This window comes from Oncorhynchus tshawytscha, linkage group LG09 (genome assembly GCF_018296145.1).
Source record: "Oncorhynchus tshawytscha isolate Ot180627B linkage group LG09, Otsh_v2.0, whole genome shotgun sequence".
Lineage (NCBI taxonomy): Eukaryota > Metazoa > Chordata > Actinopteri > Salmoniformes > Salmonidae > Oncorhynchus > Oncorhynchus tshawytscha.
In genome coordinates, this window is record NC_056437.1 from 44,977,529 (window position 1) to 44,997,936 (window position 20,408).

General features: G+C 41.8%; 1 protein-coding gene across 1 annotated transcript in view; it reads right to left on the reverse strand.

Annotated features, from left to right (window-relative positions):
* Positions 1-19,498, reverse strand: part of LOC112258019 (exocyst complex component 3-like) — a 38,985-nt gene extending 19,487 nt beyond the window's left edge. Inside the window, exons 1-11 of the mRNA XM_024432069.2 lie at positions 19,344-19,498; positions 8,116-8,615; positions 7,137-7,357; positions 2,486-3,209; positions 1,940-2,054; positions 1,672-1,782; positions 1,372-1,472; positions 1,150-1,260; positions 675-810; positions 363-485; positions 48-203 (exon numbers count right to left, since the gene is read on the reverse strand). Coding sequence (XP_024287837.1) covers positions 48-203; positions 363-485; positions 675-810; positions 1,150-1,260; positions 1,372-1,472; positions 1,672-1,782; positions 1,940-2,054; positions 2,486-3,209; positions 7,137-7,357; positions 8,116-8,588 — 2,271 coding nt within the window. The 5' untranslated portion in view covers positions 8,589-8,615; positions 19,344-19,498. The remainder of the gene's footprint in view (positions 1-47; positions 204-362; positions 486-674; positions 811-1,149; positions 1,261-1,371; positions 1,473-1,671; positions 1,783-1,939; positions 2,055-2,485; positions 3,210-7,136; positions 7,358-8,115; positions 8,616-19,343) is intronic.
* Between the last annotated feature and the right edge of the window lie 910 nt (positions 19,499-20,408).

Below are 20,408 nucleotides of genomic sequence, written 5' to 3' on the forward strand. Positions count from 1 at the left end.
ATGTACATTTGTGGTCATTATGACCATAAATCAGAGGGATGACTGACCAGGTCTTTGAAGAGTCCTTTGAGCTGTTTGGCCTCGTCCTGAAGTCGGAACGCCATCCTCTTTCTCATCTTCGATGATGTGCAGATGACCCGTCCTCGCATGATCGCACGCACATACTCCACCAGGATCCGCCTGTGTACCTCCCCCACCAGTATCTGTCAATCAAATAATCAACCAGTCAATCATTCAGTCAGTCAAATGCAATATAAGTGTTGATAAACAACAAATATTGGGATAGAAAGGGCAAATATTTATTATTTGATGTATTTCGCGCAACATGTTATCGTGTCAGGTATGTGGTCATTGGTGGATACCTGATAAGGTGGGCAGTCCATTCTTCTGAACTTCTTAAAGTGTTGCTTGATGCTTGCTTCGATGGCCTCAAATGCCTCAGTGTTGTTTAGCCACTTTCTCTTCACCAGCTTGTCACAGAACGGCTGGAATAGAAATACACAGCTTTCATTCACATGAAGTTGATGAACAGCTTCTCCTATATCAAAACATTTGTGCTAACGTTAGAGCATGTTTGTTTGTATTTGATCAGTCATGAATAAGTGTGGAATTGGTGAGTTGTGTATTGAGGAAGTTTTACTGCCCAAACAAAAGAAAAAAACACATTGCCTCACCCTGATGTGCTCAAATAGTTTTTCCGTCAGAACCTTCACTGATTGGTTAATGATTCTATTGAGGGAGGAGTTAGCTCTCTGTGTGGACTCCTCACTGCCCTGTGGGTCACACTGCCTGCAGCGCTGTACAAAGGACCTACACAAAAATTGGAATGGAAACACTGTTGGTCTCGGAATTATCATATTTCTGACATGGAAAAACCATTTGAACCATTTACAACCTTAATCATGTGGATAACCTAGTTTGATCATGTTGTTAACTTTAGCAAGATAGTTAACTTATTATTCGCAATGTTAGCAAGCTTATCTATCGGGCTGGATTATCTAGCTAACTCATTGGTCTATGCACTTGAATGCTCTCTTGTCGCATTTACGACTTCACCAACTTGAAAATATATGTTTTCGATGAGCATTTGAATGGAGCATCATTCAACACAGTTGCCACAAGAGATGACTTCTCTGTCTGGGTATACACCTTAGAGGAGGACAACAGTTGACCAGAGCGATGGTCCTGGAGATGTATCCATCACCCCGGTCCCCAAACTCAGCCTGGGTCTCATGGAACATCTCCACTTTCCTCTGGAAACTGGACACACAGTAAAATTGTGAAATGAAATCCATATATATTGATTTACATACAGGTTATTGATTGAATATACTCATTGTCCATGTCTCTATAAGTACATCTTCTCGTCACCTGTACAGGAAGTCAGACAGCCCATTAAGACTGCAGCGGGCCACCCTGGCCCCCAGAAACGAGCTTACAGCTGTGGATCTGTCTAGGTCCACCGTCAGTCTCTGTTACAGCCACACACATACACACTAATAAGGGTAGGAACTTCAAAATCCAACCAGCCAAAATAGGTAATTCCTGAATATTCATAAAAGATTTACAAATGTCTTAGAGTTCTTTGCCACAATGTCACCAGACTGCCAGGGTAATAGTGACCTACATATATACTGTACAGTAGTGTCTCTGAGTGACAGTGTGACAGACCTGGATGATAGAGCGGGCCAGATTGGATTGGTACTCCTCTATGTGCAGCATTTGGGCCCACCGCCTCTCCTCCTCGTCCAGAACCTGAGTGAGCTCTGTGGTCACCTTCTCCTGAGATAAACAACAGAACCCACACAACCATAAAGTCCATTGTCTATCCATGCATGGGCAGTTCCACTACCATTAGATTAGTGCCAGAAACATTACCTCTGTCAGTGGACAAGTTTTCACCTGACAGTGTTCAGTATTAAAGGAAGTGTGATTTTACCCTGACTGTGTTCAGGCAGTCCTGTTCCAGTCGGTCCACTGTATCTTGGTGCAGTAGGGGTTCCAGTGGGGAGTAGTTAATGGGGGTTTTCATGCCAACGGTGCCCAGGACATCCCTTAAAAAGACCAGCGGAAAAGGGAGGAAGTGCTACTGTCTGTCACTATTCATTCAAGTCTCACAGTTTGAATACCTGTAAAGATCTATATGTTCATATACACGTACATGAACTTACTAACTCTCATAAAATAAAAAGGTTTCTTTGTTTGTTCCCATAGCAGAACCCTTTTTAGTTTCAAGTAGAACCCTTTGTTTGTGAAAAAGATTATACAAATAACCTTTTAGAGGTGAAACGGTTTCAGGTAGAACCTTGAGTTAGTAAAAAGGGTTCCACTTGGAACAAAAAACAGAGGGTTTTCCTATGTGGACAATTGAATAACCTTTTATGGTTCTAGGTAGTACCTTGTTTTCTAAAAGTGTATACGTCTAACCTGTTGTACATGTCATAGATTTTCTTAATGTTGTTATGTTATGAGTTATGACACTGACCTGTTGTAGATGTTATAGAACCAGTCCAGCAGGGAGTAGACATCAGTGATCTGTAGCTGGGAGCTGGTGATGATGTTCAGGCGTCGGGCCACTGCCCGGTGGTAGCTCTGCACGTACACCTGGAAGGCCTGGAACTCCTCCGGGTAGACCGACACAACGTTCCTCCGCGCCGCGTCCAGGTCGTCCACCATGCGGCCCCTCAGCCTCTCCAGGTACGAGGCTAGCTGCCCTGCTGGAGTTCTCACCTGCTGGGGCAGGCTCCAGTCAGACGCCTCCCCCACTGCCTGCCGCCATTTCAGCTTGAGCTGACGGGGCCGCTGGCTAGGATGGGGCTGGAGGCCCTCCCTCAGGGGCTGGGTCTCCTCTTTCTGTGCCTGGGCGGTGTCGGCCTGCTCCTCCTGCTGGATGACCAGCACCACCAGCCCCAGGTTGGGCCCGGCCGTTGGCTGTCGGAGTGACTCCCTCACCACGTCCCACATCTCCTTCTGCAGGGCCTCGTACAGCAACTCCACATCCTTGGCCTTGCGACGGCTGGCGTCTCTTGACACATTGGGGCTGGAGGGGTCATCGAAGGACCCGAGAGGGTTCACTCCGGGAGGCGTGAATGAGGGTGTGGGGGGGTGGGGTAGGAGGGCCATCAGCTCGCACTCACGCTCCAGCTCCTGGATGTGTGTGTCTGCCAAGAGGAGGTCCCTCTGGTTGACCAGCTGTAGGATCTCCAGTACTGAGGGAAGGAGAGAGTTAGGAATCAATGTCATACTGTTTAGTCTATTGGTTTGTACAGAGTATTAATGTATGGGTAGGAACGGGTGGGGTAAGTGAAGAGAAAAAGTACATGTTTTCATCAGGCTATATTCTGTGTGAAATATCAACATTGACATATTGAAGGGTGCTGATATGTGTGATATTGAGTATATAAATGATCCAAGCCCAGCAAATGTACATTATACCGGGGTGTTGGTAGACACAATGTAAGTAACCTAATTTATGTCCCTCTAACTTCCCTGAATGCCTCTACTGATCCTACAGCTATTGTATGCAGTAAGCATGTGCCTATGAACCAGATTTATACTGTTAGCACTGAGGTGGTGTGCCCTAGCAGGAAGTTCACTGGGTGCAGCTCACCCTGCACTAACCTAAATAACATGAGCATATCTACTTCTTCCAAGCTTCCCAGTAAAGCAACAAAAACAAGTAAGCATCCCAAAAGAAAAGTGCTCAAAATAGACCACGTTAACCTCTTGAGCTTATGGCTCAATACTGCCCCCGTTGGAGGAAGTGCGTGCCCATAGTAAACTGAAAATATTTTTTCCAAAATTGCTAATATATGCATATAATAATAATTATTGAATAGAAAACACTCTAAAGTTTCTAAAACCGTTTAAATTATGTCTGTATGTAAAGCAGAACTCTCAGGGCAGCCTTTCTCCCAAACTCTCTCTTGTCAAGAGAAAAGTTGGGTCAACTTTGACGTCATCGCCCCCACCCTTCCCAGGCAGCTACCGATCTGGGAACAGTATGTATTTGTTCAGCGCGATGTCTGCTTTCAATTGGCACGTTCATTGTTTGAATTTCGCGCTCCCTCATCCTTTGGCGGGCGAAAATGCCCGGTTCACTCTCACATACATGCACTCTATTGCGCGCGGCCGATTTGGGGAACGTTCTTTTCCAATAGACACCAGTTGAAGCCGGTTCGTTTGTTTGCGATTATCATTGTTTTACATGATAAAAACATCATTTTGCTCGATTCTGCACTTAGTTTGACCAGTTTAGTCGACATATAATATGTAATTTTGAAGTTTGATTGCGCAAGAGTGCGGGACCAGAAGGAGCAGAAGTTATTTTGGGTGCATTTCAGCTGAAGCTGTTAGCATATGCTAATACAAAGACGCACAACTTGAAACCAAACGATGTATTGGGTAAGTATGACTCCTTCTACGTCTTCTGATCGAAGAACATCAAAGGTAAGGGAATATTTATGTGGTTATTTTGGGTTTCTGTGGACTCCAAACGTAGAGGAGACACTGCTAATATCTGAGCGCCGACTCATAGCATAGACTAGTGAACGAATTCTGTAACGTTAAAAATAAATGTAACACAGCGGTTGTATTAAGAAGAAGTGTATCTTTGTAACTATATGTAGAACATGTATATTTAGTCATGTTTATTGCTTGTTATCTGACGTTATCTGTCCGAGCTATCATAATTTCTCCGGACATTTTGAGTAGCATTTTTTGAAATGTCGTCATTGTAAACAGAGATTTATGGATATTAATGGCATATTATTGAAAAAAAAAAAAAAAATGTACTGTGTAACATGTAATATTACTGTCATCTGATGAAGATTTTCAAAAGGTTAGTGAATTATTTATTTTTTAATCCTACTTTTAAATTTTATATTTTCTGGGACAAAATGGCCGCCGTTTGCCTTTTGTTTCGGTGGTGGTCTAATATAAATGTGTGCTATGTTTTCGCCGTAAAACATTTTAGAAATCTGACTTGCTGGGTAGATGAACAAGGTGTTTATCTTTCATTTGAGCTATTGGACTTGTGTAGGTGTGGAGGTTAAATATGTCTAAGAATATTTTTTCACATTTTGTGTTATGCTAATGAGCTTGAGCCGTAGTCACGATCCCGGATCCGGGATGGGTAGCATCAAGAGGTTAACATATGTAGCTTAAGAAACAAGGTTCATGAAATCAATAATTTGCTAGTAACAGATGACATTCATATTCTATGAAACTCACTTAGATAATACTTTTGATGATACAGTGGTAGCAATACAAGGTTATAACATTTACAGACAAGACAGAAATGTCAATGGTAGAGGTGTATCTGTGTGAAATGCTTGATAATGTATGTGATATCAAAAGAGAGGTATATTTTCTGGGTGATTTAAATATTGACTGGCTTTCACCACGCTGCCCACTCGTGAAAAATCTTCAAAACTGTAATCAGTCCCTGTAACCTGATTCAGGTTATCAGTCAATCGACCAGGGTAGTTACAAACAGCACAGGAATGAAATCCTCAACATGTATTGATCACATCTTTACTAATGCTGCAGAAATTAGCTTGAAAGCAGTATCTAGATACATTGGATGGAGTGATCACAGTATAGTAGCCATATCTAGGAAAACCAAAATTCCAAAGACTGGGCCTAATACAGTGTATAAGAGGTCATACAATAAGTTTTGTACTTGTCCCTATGTTGTTGATGTAAATCATATATGGTGGTCCATTGTGTGTAATGAGGAGCAAACAGACGCTGCACTTGACACATTTATGAAATAGCTTATTCCAGTTACTAATAAGCATGCCCCCAAAGAAAATTACTGTAAAATTTGATATATCCCAGTGGATTGAGGAGGAATTTAAAATTGTATGGTTAAGAGGGATGAGGCAAAATAAATGGTAAATAAGTCTGGCTGCACAACCGATTGGCAAAAATATTGCAAATTGAGAAATCATGTGACCTAAACTGAATAAAAAGAAGAAGAAACTACACCATGAAAAAAAGACAACAAAAAGAGCGATAATAAAAAGCATTGGTGCTCCTTAAATTACATTTGGGCTAAAAAGGCAAACTCAGCTCCATCATTCATTGAATCAGATGGCTCATTCATCACAAAACCGACTGACAATGCCAACTACTTGAATAATTTTTCATTGGCAAGATTAGCAGATTTAGGCATGACATGCCAGCAACAAATGCTGACACTACACATCCAAATATAGCTGACCAAATTATGAAAGACAAGCATTATAATTTTGAGTTCCGTAAAGTGAGTGTGGAAGAGGTGAAAAAATGATTGTTGTCTATCAACAATGACAAGCCTCCGGGGTCTGACAACTTGAATGGAAAATAACTGAGGATAATAGCGGACGATATTGCCACTCCAATTTGCCATAAGGAACAGCAGGGACTGTGAAGCAACATAAACATAGGCACAGACACATGCATACACACACATGAAAACATACGCACTATACATACACATGGATTTAGTACTGTAGATATGTGGTAGTGGTGGAGTAGGGGCCTGAGGGAACACAGTGTGTTGTGAAATCTGTGAATGTATTGTAATGTTTTTTAAATTGTATAACTGCCTTAATTTTGCTGTACCCCAGGAAGAGTAATGGGGATCCAGAAAAAATACAATATAAATCTCTTGACCTGGCATTTTGGATTGTTGTGAACACGCAATGTACTACACTGTCCTTTGATTGTCCCTTGTCTGTTTTGGTCCCTATTGAGCTCTGCCGAACAGTAGTTCTGGATGAAGTTCTATCTAAAGGAATCTGCAGTGGGAGGAAGTCAGTCATTTCCGGCTTTCATAGTCTGGTGCTGATTGAACCTGATGACTCAGGGGGTCCGGGGACCGCACACAGCTCATCAGAAACCAGCATGGGATTGGAGGAGGAAATACTGCAGGACCTGACCAGGAAGTTCCTGACTCGTAAAGTAAACACTGAAACTTACAAACACTGACTGTAGGAGGCCTAAGGTGCTCATGCCACAGACAGAAGTAACCTGCACTGACCCTTCCATGATTCAGATGTTTCGATTAGGTGATCTGTGATTGGTTGGCCCTGCAGGAAACATACCATATCTCCCCTCCTGATTGGTTTGTTTTGGAGCGCCATGTATACCTGAGAGAGGTTCCCTGGGTTTGACCACTAGTGGCTCCTCCTCCAGCTCCTCCTCAGCCTCCTGGGAGTTGTGGTCCGACAGGGACTCCCTCTTCAGCTTGCCAAGGCTGACCATCCTGAGGAAGGAGGGCCGGCGGCAGGACTCAGCCTCGCTGTCGCCGCTCAGGTTACCACAAGGCAGGCTCTCTCTGCGTTGCGTCTGCTTCCTCCGCCCTGCAAATCTACAAGCAGAAGAGAACCATTAGGAGAGGGTCGGAACTATATTATGCCACAGTATGACTTTGAAAGGCAAGAATGGCTATGTGTGGATTTACAGAGTCTGAAATATTGTGTGGAAATAAAGGTACCATCTAAAATAGAAATGGAATGGGATACATAATTATTACCAAATACTGTAGAGTTCAATGTTAACGTGTGACCACCACATCTAGACTAGGCTTCATATGCTATAAATAAGCAGGTATTTAAATGCTTGAGAGGTGATTGTGGCTTTCCCTGACTGGAGGTGTCAAAGTGAAAACTGTTTATAAATAGTGCTTAGGTACACAACATATTATTAGCAAACAAAGCAGTTCTGTTCATAAACATAGTAACTCATGGAACATTTTTATATTACATAACCAAATAGGAAATTATTATGCTATATGCTGTGAGCATTTCCGTCATTTTGTTACAGCTTGATAGGGGGTCTCAGTCCTACCAGGTAACAGGAAAATCAGTTTGGATAGGCAAGCAAATCAGTAATTAATGGACCACAACGAAAGCTCTTTGGTCGAGACATTATGAATGAAAATAGTTACTGAGTCATATTATATATAGACATTACATGTATGTTAATCTGTGTCTCTGAGCCCATATTTATAAAGCATCTCAGAGTGGGAATGCTGATCTAGGATCAGGTCCTCCCTGTCCATGCAATCTTCATTGTGATCTAAAAGGCGTAACTGATCCTAGATCAGCAACCCTCCCTCCCTGTTACCGGAGCAGGGTCATGATCTCCTCTGAGCTCCTGCGGAGGCCCTTCCTCTTCTCTTTCTCAGGCTGGGGTGAGTGGGGGTCTGTGGGGCATCGCTGGGACGGGAATGTCCCCCATACGCTGCACCCCGACATACGCAGCCCCTTCCCCAGCTTCCCCAGGGTCTTCAGGGGCGAAGAGCCGCACAGCCGCTCAAGGGTTCCCCTATGGGGCCTCCCCCCTCCTCCTTTAGGGGCCTCAGGGCCATGCCTCTCCGCGTTCACCTCATTCTCCTCCTCTTCCCCATCATGTGACGACCTGCTCTGGAAGATTTTTCCCCCGCATACCCCCAAATTGGGGGGCTCACCCTCGTTCCTCTCCTCCTCAAGGTCCACCTCCTCGAAGGGGTTCAGGTCCAAGTTTAACCTGGGCAGGATGAGCTCACCATTCCCATGGTTACTCTTGATCCTCCCCGGGAGGTTCTTAAGGATTGGCATTAAAATGCTGTGCTCAAGAATCAAATACTGCAAAGACACAAGGCAAGTTAGTTAGAAGAGAGAATGAGATCACAGATCATTTGAACAAGCTAGTTAGGCTACCAATACCAAGAGCTCAGCAGGAGTGTGCTGGAGAAGGTTGAACAGATAATGAAAACTAAAACCATAATGAATGGTAGAGTAATGTTGTACTCGAGGATCTACAGAATATTGTAATAGCATAGGAACTGTTGTAATTATACTATTCATTATGGACTTAACTCAGAGCTAAAATACCAACACAGATGATTAGCCAACAGCTCTTTTAAGTAATGACAGGACAACTTGCTATAGTAATGTACAGGTAAGTGCCAGAATAAAGGAAACACCAACATAGAGTGTCTTAATAGGTCATTGGACAGTGGTGTGGGGGCTGTGCCAAAGCACAGCCCCCAAAAATCCTGCCTGTTTGGCCCTGTCCGGGGGTATCATCCTGTCTCAGCCTCCAGTATTTATGCTGCAGTAGGTTATGTTTCGGGGGGCTAGGGTCAGTCTGTTATATCTGGAGTACTTCTCCTATCTTATCCGGTGTCCTGTGTGAATTAAGTATGCTCTCTCTAATTCTCTCATTCTCTCTTTCTTTCTCTCGGAGGACCAGAGCCCTAGGACCATGCCTCAGGACTACCTATGACTCCTTGCTTTCCCCAGTCCACCTGGCCGTGCTGCTGCTCCAGTTTCAACTGTTCTGCCTGCGGCTATGGAACCCTGACCTGTTCACCGGACGTGCTACCTGTCCCAGACCTGCTGTTTTCAACTCTCTAGAGACAGTAGGAGTGGTAGAGATACTCTTAATAATCGGCTATGAAAAGCCAACTGACATTTACTCCTGAGGTGCTGAATTGCTGCACCCTCGACAACTACTGTGATTATTATTATTTGACCATGCTGGTCAATTATGAACATTTGAACATCTTGGCCATGTTCTGTTCCACCTGGCACGGCCAGAAGAGGACAGGCCAACCCTCATAGCCTTGTTCCTCTCTAGGTTTCTTCCTAGGTTTTGTCCTTTCTAGGGAGTTTTTCCTAGCCACCGTGCATCTACACCTGCATTGCTTGCTGTTTGGGGTTTTAGGCTGGGTTTCTGTACAGCACTTTGAGATATGGGCTGATGTAAGAAGGGCTATATAAATACATTTGATTTGATTTGGACCTGTCTCAGGCATCGCTCCAGAATCTCCCACGAGCGTTCAATTGGGTTGAGATCTGGTGATAAGATGGCCACGGCGTAGTGTTTCCATTGTTTTCATGCTCAACAAACCATTCAGTGACCACTCATGCGGGTCATATACTTGACCCGAAGCATGATGGGATGTTAATTGCTTAATTCAATATACTTTATTTCCATAAATTTCTCAAGTGTTTCCATTATTGGCAGTTACCTGTAGATAATCCATACAGTACATGATGACTTTCACCTGTACAGTACATTTACAACCACCTGTTTATCCCATGTACATTATGTAGGACCTAATGCTCTAAGATCTTAAATTGTTTTAGGTTCCTGTACGTCTTCAAAGAGAAGTGGTTCAAAGTTACATACAGGGCATTGGGAAAGTATTCAGACCCCTTGACTTTTTCCAGATCTTGTTACGTTACAGCTTTATTCTCATCAATCTACACACAATATCCCATAATGACAGAGCAAAAACTGGTTTTTAGAAATGTTTGCGAAAGTACTGAAAATAAAAAACAGAAATATCACATTTACATAAGTATTCAGACCATTTACTCAGTACTTTGTTGAAGAACCTTTGGTAGCGATTACAACCTTGAGTCTTGGGTATGACGCTACAAGCATGGCACAACCGTATTTGGAGACTTTCTCCCATTCGTCTCTGCAGATCCTCTCAAGCTCTGTCAGGTTAGATGGGGAGCGTCGCCGCACAGCTAGTTTCAGGTCTCTCCAGAGATGTTTGATCAAGTTCATGTCCGGGCTCTGGCTGGGCCACTCAAGGACATTCAGAGACTTGTCCTGAAGCCACTCCTGCATTGTCTTGGCTGTTTGCTTAGTGTCGTTGGCCTGTTCGAAGGTAAATCTTTGCCCCCAGTCTGAGGTCCTGATCGCTCTGGAGCAGGATTTTATCAAGGATCTCTCTGTACCTTGCTCCTTTCATCTTTCCCTCAATCTTGACTAGTCTCCCAGTCCCTGCCTCTGAAAAACATCCCCACAGCATGATCTTGCCACCACCATGCTTCATCATAGGGATGGTGCCAGGTTTCTTCCAGATTTGACGCTTTGCATTGAGGCCAAAGAGTTCAATATTGGTTTCATCAGACCATCTCATGGCGCCTTTTGGCAAACTCCAAGCGGGCTGTCAAGTGCCTTTACTGAGGAGTGGCTTCCATCTGGCCACTCTACCATAATGGCCTGATTAGTCGAGTGCTGCATAGTTGGTTGTCCTTCTGGAAGGTTCTCCCATCTCCACAGAGGAACTTTGGAGCTCTGTCAGTGTCACCTCCCTGACCAAGGCCCTTCTCCCCCGATTGCTCACTTTGGCTGGGCAGCCAGCTCTAAGAAGTCTCTTGGTGATTCCAAACTTCTTCCATTTCAGATTGATGGAGGCCACTGTGGTCTTGTAGACCTTCAACATTGCACACATTCTTTGGTACCCTTCCCCAGATGTGTGCCTCGACACAATCTTGTCTCGGAGCTCTACGGACAATTCCTTCGACCTCAAGGCTCGGTTTTAATATAGGCAAGTGTGCGCCTTTCCAAATCACGTCCAATCAATATAATTTACCATAGGTGGACTGCAATCAAGTTGTAGAAACATCTCAAGGGTGATCAATGGAAACATGACGCACCTCTGCTCATTTTAGAGTTTCATAGCAAAGGGTCTGGTTACTTATGTAAATAAGGTATTTTTATTTTTATACATTTGCAAAAATGTCTAAAAAAACGTTTTTGCTTTGGCATTATTGATTATTGTGTGTAAATAAATGAGTTAAAAAATGAATTTAATCCATTTTAGACTGTAAAGTAACAAAATGGGAAAAAATGGAAGGGGTCTGAATACTTTCCAAATGTACTGTATAATTCTCATAATCAGTGTTTACTGTTTGAACTCACCTGCCCTCCACCAACATTTATTTTATTAAAAAATGTTGGGGTGTAGATCAGCTTTAAATTCCAGAAAGATTTAGGCTTCTATCAATGTAATTGTCTCCATCATTTCCAATCCCCCATATCTTTTCTTTGTAAATATATACAGTACCAGTCACAATTTTAGACACACCGACTCATTCCAGGGTTTTTCTTTATTTGTACTATTTTCTACATTGTAGAATAATAGTGAAGACATCAAAACGATGAAATAACACATATGGAATCATGTAGTAATCACAAAAGTGTTTTGTAATCACAAATATATTTTAGATTTTAGATTCTTCAAAGTAGCCACCTTTTGCATTGATGACAGCTTACTTTCTATTTTATTTTGGGTTTTTTAAACTTTTATTTTAGTAGATATCTTTTTTGTCAATTCTATTTTCTTAAAACTGTATTGTTGGTTAAGGGCTTGTATGTAAGCATTTCACGGTAAGGTCCACACCTTTTGTATTCGGCGCATTTGACAAATAAACTTTGATTTGATTTTGGTAGACTACTAGTGTAAAGCAGGACATTCAACCCTATAGGGCCACAAGTGCCCATGTTGGCCCATTCCGGATCTCAGCTAAGCATTAGATCTGTTAAACAATAATGTCACCAACTATCATTTTAGGATATGCCCTTGAGAGCATTTTAATGGACTTTATGACTGTAAAATCCAGCCACCAAGAAGTTGAACAGGTACCAGGCCAACACCAGTCTTAACGTCAACATGGAAGAGGCAACTCCGGGATGCTGGCCTTCTAGGCAGAGTCGCAAAGAAAAAGTCATATCTCAGACTGGCCAATAAAAATAAAAGATTAAGATGGGAAAAAGAACAGATACACTGGACAGAAGAACTCTGTCTAGAACGCCAGCATCCCGGAGGAGCCTCTTCACTGTTGACGTTGACACTGGTGTTTTGCGGGTACTATTTAATGAAGCTGCCAGTTGAGGACTTGTGAGGCATCTGTTTCTCAAACTAGACACTCTAATGTACTTGTCTTCTTGCGCAGATGTGCACCGGGGCCTCCCACTCATCTTTCTATTCTGGTTAGAGACAGTTTGCGCTGTTCTGTGAAGGGAGTAGTACACAGCATTGTACGAGATCTCCAGTTTCTTGGCAATTACTTGCATGGAATAGCCTTCATTTCTCAGAACAAGAATAGACCTTTCAGAAGAAACGTCTTTGTTTCTGGCCATTTTGAGCCTGTAATCGAACCCACAAATGCTGATGCTCCAGATACTCAACTAGTCTAAAGAAGGCCAGTTTTATTGCTTCTTTTTAATCAGACCAACAGTTTTCAGCTGTGCTAACATAATTGCAAAATGGTTTTCTAATGATCAATTAGCCTTTTAAAATGATAAACTTGGATTAGCTAACACAACGTGCCATTGGAACACAAGAGTGGTGGTTGCTGATAATGGGCCTCAGTACGCCTATGTAGATATTCCATTAAAAATCAGCCATTTCCACCTACAATAGTAATTTACAACATTAACAATGTCTACACTGTATTTTTGATCAATTTTATGATATTTTAATGGACAAAAAAATTGCTTTTCTTTCAAAAACAAGGACATTTCTAAGTGACCCCAAACTTTTGAATGGTAGTGTATATACACACTGGCAAGAAAAAGTTTGTGAACCCTTTAGAATTACCTGGATTTCTGCATAAATTGGTCATAAGATTTGATCTGATCTTCATCTGAGTCACAACAATAGACAAACAGTCTGCATAAACTAATAACACACAAACAATTATAATTGTTCATGTCTTTATTGAACACACCGTGTAAACATTCACAGTGCAGGTTATTTAAAAAATAATATTTCACCTTTATTTAAACAGGTAAGCTAGTTGAGAACAAGTTCTCATTTACAACTGTGACCTGGCCAAGATAAAGCAAAGCAGTGCGACAAACAACAACACAGAGTTACACATGGAATAAACAAGCATACAGTCAATAACACAATAGAAAAAAAAGAAAGTCTATATACAGTGTGTGTAAATGGCATGAGGAGGTAAGGCAATAAATAGGCCATAGTAGCAAAGTAATTACAATTTAGCAGATTAACACTGGTTCACCAACTACTTCGCAGACAGAGTTCCGTGTGTAAAATCAGAGGGCCTGTTGTCCGGTCCTCTGGCAAAAAAACATTTATTTTTTATTTTTATGTACAGCTGCAGCAATCGGTTAGCTGCTCAGATAGCTGATGTTTAAAGATAGTGAGGGAAATGTAAGTCTCCAGCTTCAGTGATTTTTGCAATTCGTTCCAGTCACTGGCAGCAGGGAACTGGAAGGAAAGGCGGCCAAAGGAGATGTTGGCTTTGGGGATGACCAGTGAGATATACCTGCTGGAGCGCGTCCTACGGCTGGGTGTTGTTATCGTGACCAGTGAGCTGAGATAAGGCAGAGCATAACCTAGCATAGACTTATAGATGACCTGGAGCCAGTGGGTCTGGCGACGAATATGTAGCAAGGGCCAGCCGACTACAGCATACAGTTCGCAGTGGTGGGTGGTATAAGGCTCTTTGGTAACAAAACGGATGACACTGTGATAGACTACATCCAATTTGCTGAGTAGAGTATTGGAAGCTATTTTGTAGATGACGTCGCTGAAGTAGAGGATCCATAGGATAGTCAGTTTTATTAGGATAAGCAATAAACTAAAACAATGATAATTATCCTAAACAACAGTATACAAGGCATATTGACATTTGAGAGAGACATAAAGCGAGGAATAAAGCAATCACATGTGTTGATTGGGAGAGCTAGCTAAGTCAACAACGGGTAAGACAACAGCTAATTAGCTAAGACAACAACAACAGGTAAAATGGCGATGAATGGGCAGAGAGGGTCGGTTAACTACACACAGGGCCTGAGTTTGGGGCTAGAGCCGACAGATAAACAAAGGTAAACAAAGTGGAGTACTGTGATAAATGAACAGTCCAGCAGGCATCAGCTATGTAGCCAAGTGATCATAGGATCCAGTGTACAGCAATAGATGGAACAGGGAAGCCGCGGAGTAGTCGTTGCTACGCTAGCATGCGAGAGACACGGCATTTAAAGTTAGCAGTCCGGGGTAAGTAGAAGTGTCTGCTCCGTTGTCCGGCAAAGGCCGGTTGAAGGCACAGCTGTTGGAATTACGGCTGCGGACCAGTTGTGGTGGTACGGCGGGGGACCATGTCGACGAAGCGACCGGGCCAGATGGTGAAAGAGGTATTGTAATTTCATTTGCTAGCTGGAGATGCGCCTGGCTCAGGGCTAGCTTCGGGGCTGGTTCACTCAGTGGCAGCTAGCTAGCTGTAATGATCAATGGTCCAGGTTTTACGACAGGAATCTGGCGTTGTAGTGGAGAAAGACAGTCCGAGGCTGGCAGGTATTATCCAAGCTAAAAAAAACGGCTGGTGCCTGAGCAGACTAAATAGCTAGTAACTTAGGTTGGAAAAAGTATGTGAGCCTTTGGATTTAATAACAGGTTGACCCTCCTTTGGCAACAATAACCTCTACCAAACATTTTCTGTAGTTGCGGATCAGACCTGCACCAAGGTCAGGGGAATTTTGGACTATTCCCCTTTACAAAACTGTTTCAGTTCGGCAATATTCTTGGTATGTCTGGTGTGAACCCCTCTCTTGAGGTCATGCCACAGCATCTCAATCGGGTTGAGGTCAGGACTCTGACTGAGACACTTCAGGAAGACGTATTTTCTTCTGTTGAAGCCATTCTGTTGAAGATTTACTTCTGTGTTTTGGGTCACTGTCATGTTGCATCACCCAACTTCTGTTGAGCTTCAATTAGCAGACAAATATACTTACATTCTCCTGCAAAATGTCTTGATAAACTTGGGAATTTATTTTTCCGTCGATGATAGCAAGCTGTCCAGGCCATGAGGCAACAAAGCAGCTCCAAACCATGATGCTCCCTTCACCATACTTTACAGTTGGGATGAGGTTTTGATGTTGGTGTGCTGTGCCTTTTTTCTCCACACATAGTGTTGTGTATTCCTTCAAAACAACTCAACTTTAGTTTAATCTGTCCACAGAATATTTGACCATCTGGAACATCCAGATGCTCTTTCGTGAACTTCAGACGTGCAGCAATGTTTTATTGGACAGCAGTGGCTTCTTCCGTGGGGTCCTCCCATGAACACCATTCTCGTTTTGTGTTTTACGTATCGTAGACTCGTCAACAGAGATGTTAGCATGTTCGAGAGATTTCTGTAAGTCTTTAGCTGACTCTCTAAGATTCTTCTTAACCTCATTGAGAATTCTGCACTGTGCTCTTGCAGTCATCTTTGCAGGACGGGCACTCCTAGGGAGAGGAGCAACAGTGCTGAACTTTCTCCATTTATAGACAATTTGTCTTACGTGGACTGATGTACATCACGGCTTTTAGGTATACTTTTGTAACCCTTTCCAGGTTTATGCAAGTCAACAATTCAAACGTTGTAAGTGTTTTTTATAGGGCAGGGCAGCTCTAACCAACATCTCCAATCTCGTCTCAATGATTGTACTCCAGGTTAACTGACTCCTGACTCCAATTAGCTTTTGGAGGAGTCATTAGCCTAGGGGTTAACATACTTTTTCCAACCTACACTGTGAATGTTCAAATTATGTATTCAATATAGACAAGAAAAATACAATCATTTGTGTGTTATTGGTTTAAGCAGACTGTGTTTGTCTGTTGTTGTGACTTAGAGGAAGATCAGATCTAATTTTATGACCAATTTATACAGAAATCCAGATAATTCCAAAGGGTTCACAAACTTTTTCTTGCCACTTGTAGGGTTAAAGATCAGTAAGGGATCATCAAAGGAAAATATCTACAATTATATTTATTTAAACGAATATATAAGTTGTAAGTTAACCCTAACCCTGCTACCCTTCCCCTAATTGGAGTACACTAATGGACAACAACACTTAGGCTTCCACTTCCAGCATATATATACTATATACATTTTATGGACGCAGTATGTTTTTCATTAGGTATCTTTTTCTTTTGTCCCTCCCCTCTATTTCTGAACATCATCCAGTTTTGATTTCTATTCGCCATATATTTTTCAACAATGATGTGATGTTTCACAAAAGTTCTGAACCTTTCTATTCTCAGTTTATTTTATCTTTATTTAACTAGGCAAGTCAGTTAATAACAAATTCTTATTTTCAATGATTAGCCTAGGAACAGTGGGTTAACTGCCTGTTCAGGGGGAGAACGACAGACATGTACCATGTCAGCTCGGGGGTTTGAACTTGCAACGTTCCAATTACTGAGTCCAACGCTCTAACCACTAGGCTACCCTGCCGCCCCGGCAGATTGTACAGATTGTAAAGGAAAGATTTTTGCTAAGAGTATTATTATATTATTGATCGATTGACAATGACTTTTCAAATCCTCCAGCAGTGCTATTTAGAGAGTTAGCTCCAGGTAAATGTTGCAATTCTTCAGCCATTCCTGAACCTGTGACCAAAAACAAGCTCAATACTGAATGGACAGTACCAAAACAAATGATCTAATGATTTGGTCTCTTTGAAGCAAAATCTGCAGAGCTGGGTTGGTTGTATCCCCCATATATATATATATATATATATTTGAGTTGTTTTTGGTATATTTTAGTTGTCACTGTATTAGACTAAGCACAGATGATTAGATGATGTTGAAGTTGAAATGGAGCTGGAAGAGCGGAGGCAGCTCCTCTTTACTTTGCGAATTGCGTTAACTCTGCGGTTCTAAATTAATACTTGTTTAGTAATATGAAAATGTCAGAAACATTACCTTGCTTGACCATGCTGTAGGCCATGTAACTGTTTGTTACATGCAATATGTTTTGTGGACTTCACCGGACAGATGTTGCTCTCAGGTTTCGTAATGAAACAAATGTGTGGTTGAACATATTCTGCAACTGTGTCCTCTCATTGTCTCGGCCTTAGGCCTATATATCACGGTGTCAAGGCATATGAACGAACAGGTTATAGAGTAAGCAAAGCAATTATCACAACACATAAGTTGTAATATGGATTTTTGCTCACAGTTTAGAGATAATTGGGATTGATCCCATTTTGAATGAGTTAAAACTACAGTTTGTGAACATTAGGAACAAATGCTGTGAAATATTTCAGCTTATTTGAACAATAAGTGAGTTTGGATTGAACTATTTGCACATTTTTATTTGTAGGATTCCAGAATGTTATTTTCAAATTTAATTTTACAATGCTCAGCTCAAATCTTAACAGTGATTGTTTCCTTAACTATTAGTGTGTTTCAGAGGAACACTGTGAATCCATGTGTTAAACCACTGATTAACATCTCAGTTCAGAATCCCAAAAATATGTACAGTGTATGAATATTGGATTGTGTTGAGGCCAATGTTCAGCTGGTGCAGACACATTGAACAGCAACACTGGGAGCAGGAGGTTAGTTTCTAAACAAACACTGGACATTCTGCTCCCTAATAGTTTAGAAAATAACAGGAAATATAAGTAGTGTCTGTCTGTCGCTGGCTACATTATTTTATTTTACTAAAACACTTAAGTATTTTAACAACTTGGTTTAACATCCAACTATGTCTATGATTTAATCACTTAAAATTCCTCCCTAAGTTCAGAGTGAAAGAATTGATGGGGTCAAATGGTTTTAGTGCCTTGTTGCCTGGGACACTAGCTTGCTGACACTGCATGTAATTACATTTAGTACTGCAGCCTATTATATAACCATGTTTAACCATACACTACATATACACTACAGGTATAGGTAATGTGAGACACAGAGGTTTTGTCCAAAAAATAACATAATAATGAAAATATACACTGTGTACAAAACATTATGAACACCTAATCTTTCCATGACATAGACTGACCAGGTGAATCCAGGTGAAAGCTACGATCCCTTACTGATGTCACTTGTTAAATCCACTTCAATCAGTGTAGATTAAAGGTTAAAGATGGATGGTTAAGCCATGAGACACAATATTGAAGTGCCTTTGAACAGGATATGGTAGTAGGTGCCAGGCACACCGGTTTGTGTCAAGAACTGCAACAATCCTGGGTTTTTCACACTCAACAATTTCCGGTGTGTATCAAGAATGGTCCACCACCAAAGGACATCCAGCCAACTTGACACAACTGTGGGAAGCATTGGAGTCAACATGGGCCAGCATCCCTGTGGAACGCTTTCAACACCTTGTAGAGTCCGTGCCCCAACGAACTGAGGTTGTTCTGAGGTTGCAACTCAATATTGGGAAGGTATTCTTAATATTTTGTACACTCGATGTATAAATGCCGTTTAGCAGATGCATTTATCCAAAGCTTGCATACATTTTACGTAACACGGTAAGTAAAATATAAAGTAGTTCTTAAAGTCTTGGGAGATGGAAACATGAAATGTATATGGAAATAATTGAATTATCAGCCCAGTCTAGAAATATGTCATATTAATATTTTTTTCAGAGAAAATCAGAACATGCGCACAGACCATCACACTATGGTACAACAAAGCTAACCTGAACATATGATGATTGTATAGCCGTTTAGAGAATTTGAGAAAGGACGGCAAGAGGTTCAGAAATCAGAAGTACAGTGTACGTCCCGCTTTTTCATAACATGAGAAATATCTGGATTCCTCTTACCTTGTGTAGTTAGTGCACAGTGTCTCAGTGGAATGTCATCCCGATTTGTGTTGTATGTATGTGTGGCAGAGTGTGTGTGTGTGTGTGTGTGTGTGAGAGAGAGATTGTGTGTGTATCTCCTCTGTGGCTCAGCAGAGCACTGTGCTCACCCGGCTTCCTGACTCTGGCTGTATTGTAGCTGTAGATGATGCGTTTTCCTGAGGAAATTTCCCCCCCCACACACACATACACTCACACACTCACATGCATGTTCTGGGAGTTTGCAAATTATACTAATTGCATGACTACTGGCAGCATATTCTTCTACAATGGCTCCTTCTTTTTAATTCAGCACATGTTTCTTTTTGTGTGTGTGTGTGTGTGTGTGTGTGTGTGTGTGTGTGTGTGTGTGTGTGTGTGTGTGTGTGTGTGTGTGTGTGTGTGTGTGTGTGTGTGTGTGTGTGTGTGTAGATTCATCTCTGTCTGAGGGTCAGTTGATAAGTCCGTGTTGTGCTTCTACATTCTGAGTTCACCTGAGTAACAGAGAATATTTCCAAGGGCTTCAAAGCTAATTTCCTATGTGAAGTTTTTCAACAATCGCCTTCACTACTCTGACATGAGGTCAGTCTAACATACAATACACTGCATTTTTTTGTTTTACTGTTTGTAATATAGACCTTGAAGAGAGCATGTGAACAGATTAAGGGCTGGTGTGTTTGATATCTTACATGACCAATCAAAAGTAGTTTGAGGCCCACAGTATGTCATGAATCAGACATCTGGAACTCACATTTAGTTAATATTCAAAGATGCTAGGTACATTGCTTTGCTTAGAAACCTTTACAGTGGAAAGAAGTTAACTTTAGTTTGTACTTACAATTTAGCATGACAAGACTATTAGGTTGATTCTATGGCAACTTGAACAGCAGTAAGCGTCAAACTCTTACACCTCCAGTGATCAATTCTGTCCTCCTGCGCCCACTAGTGGTGGAATTGTGGACCATCTGGATAATTGCCTATATCCGACACAAGGGGGATGTCTTGAGGAAGGTGACGTCTGTTAGTTCAGGATGTTGATACACTACA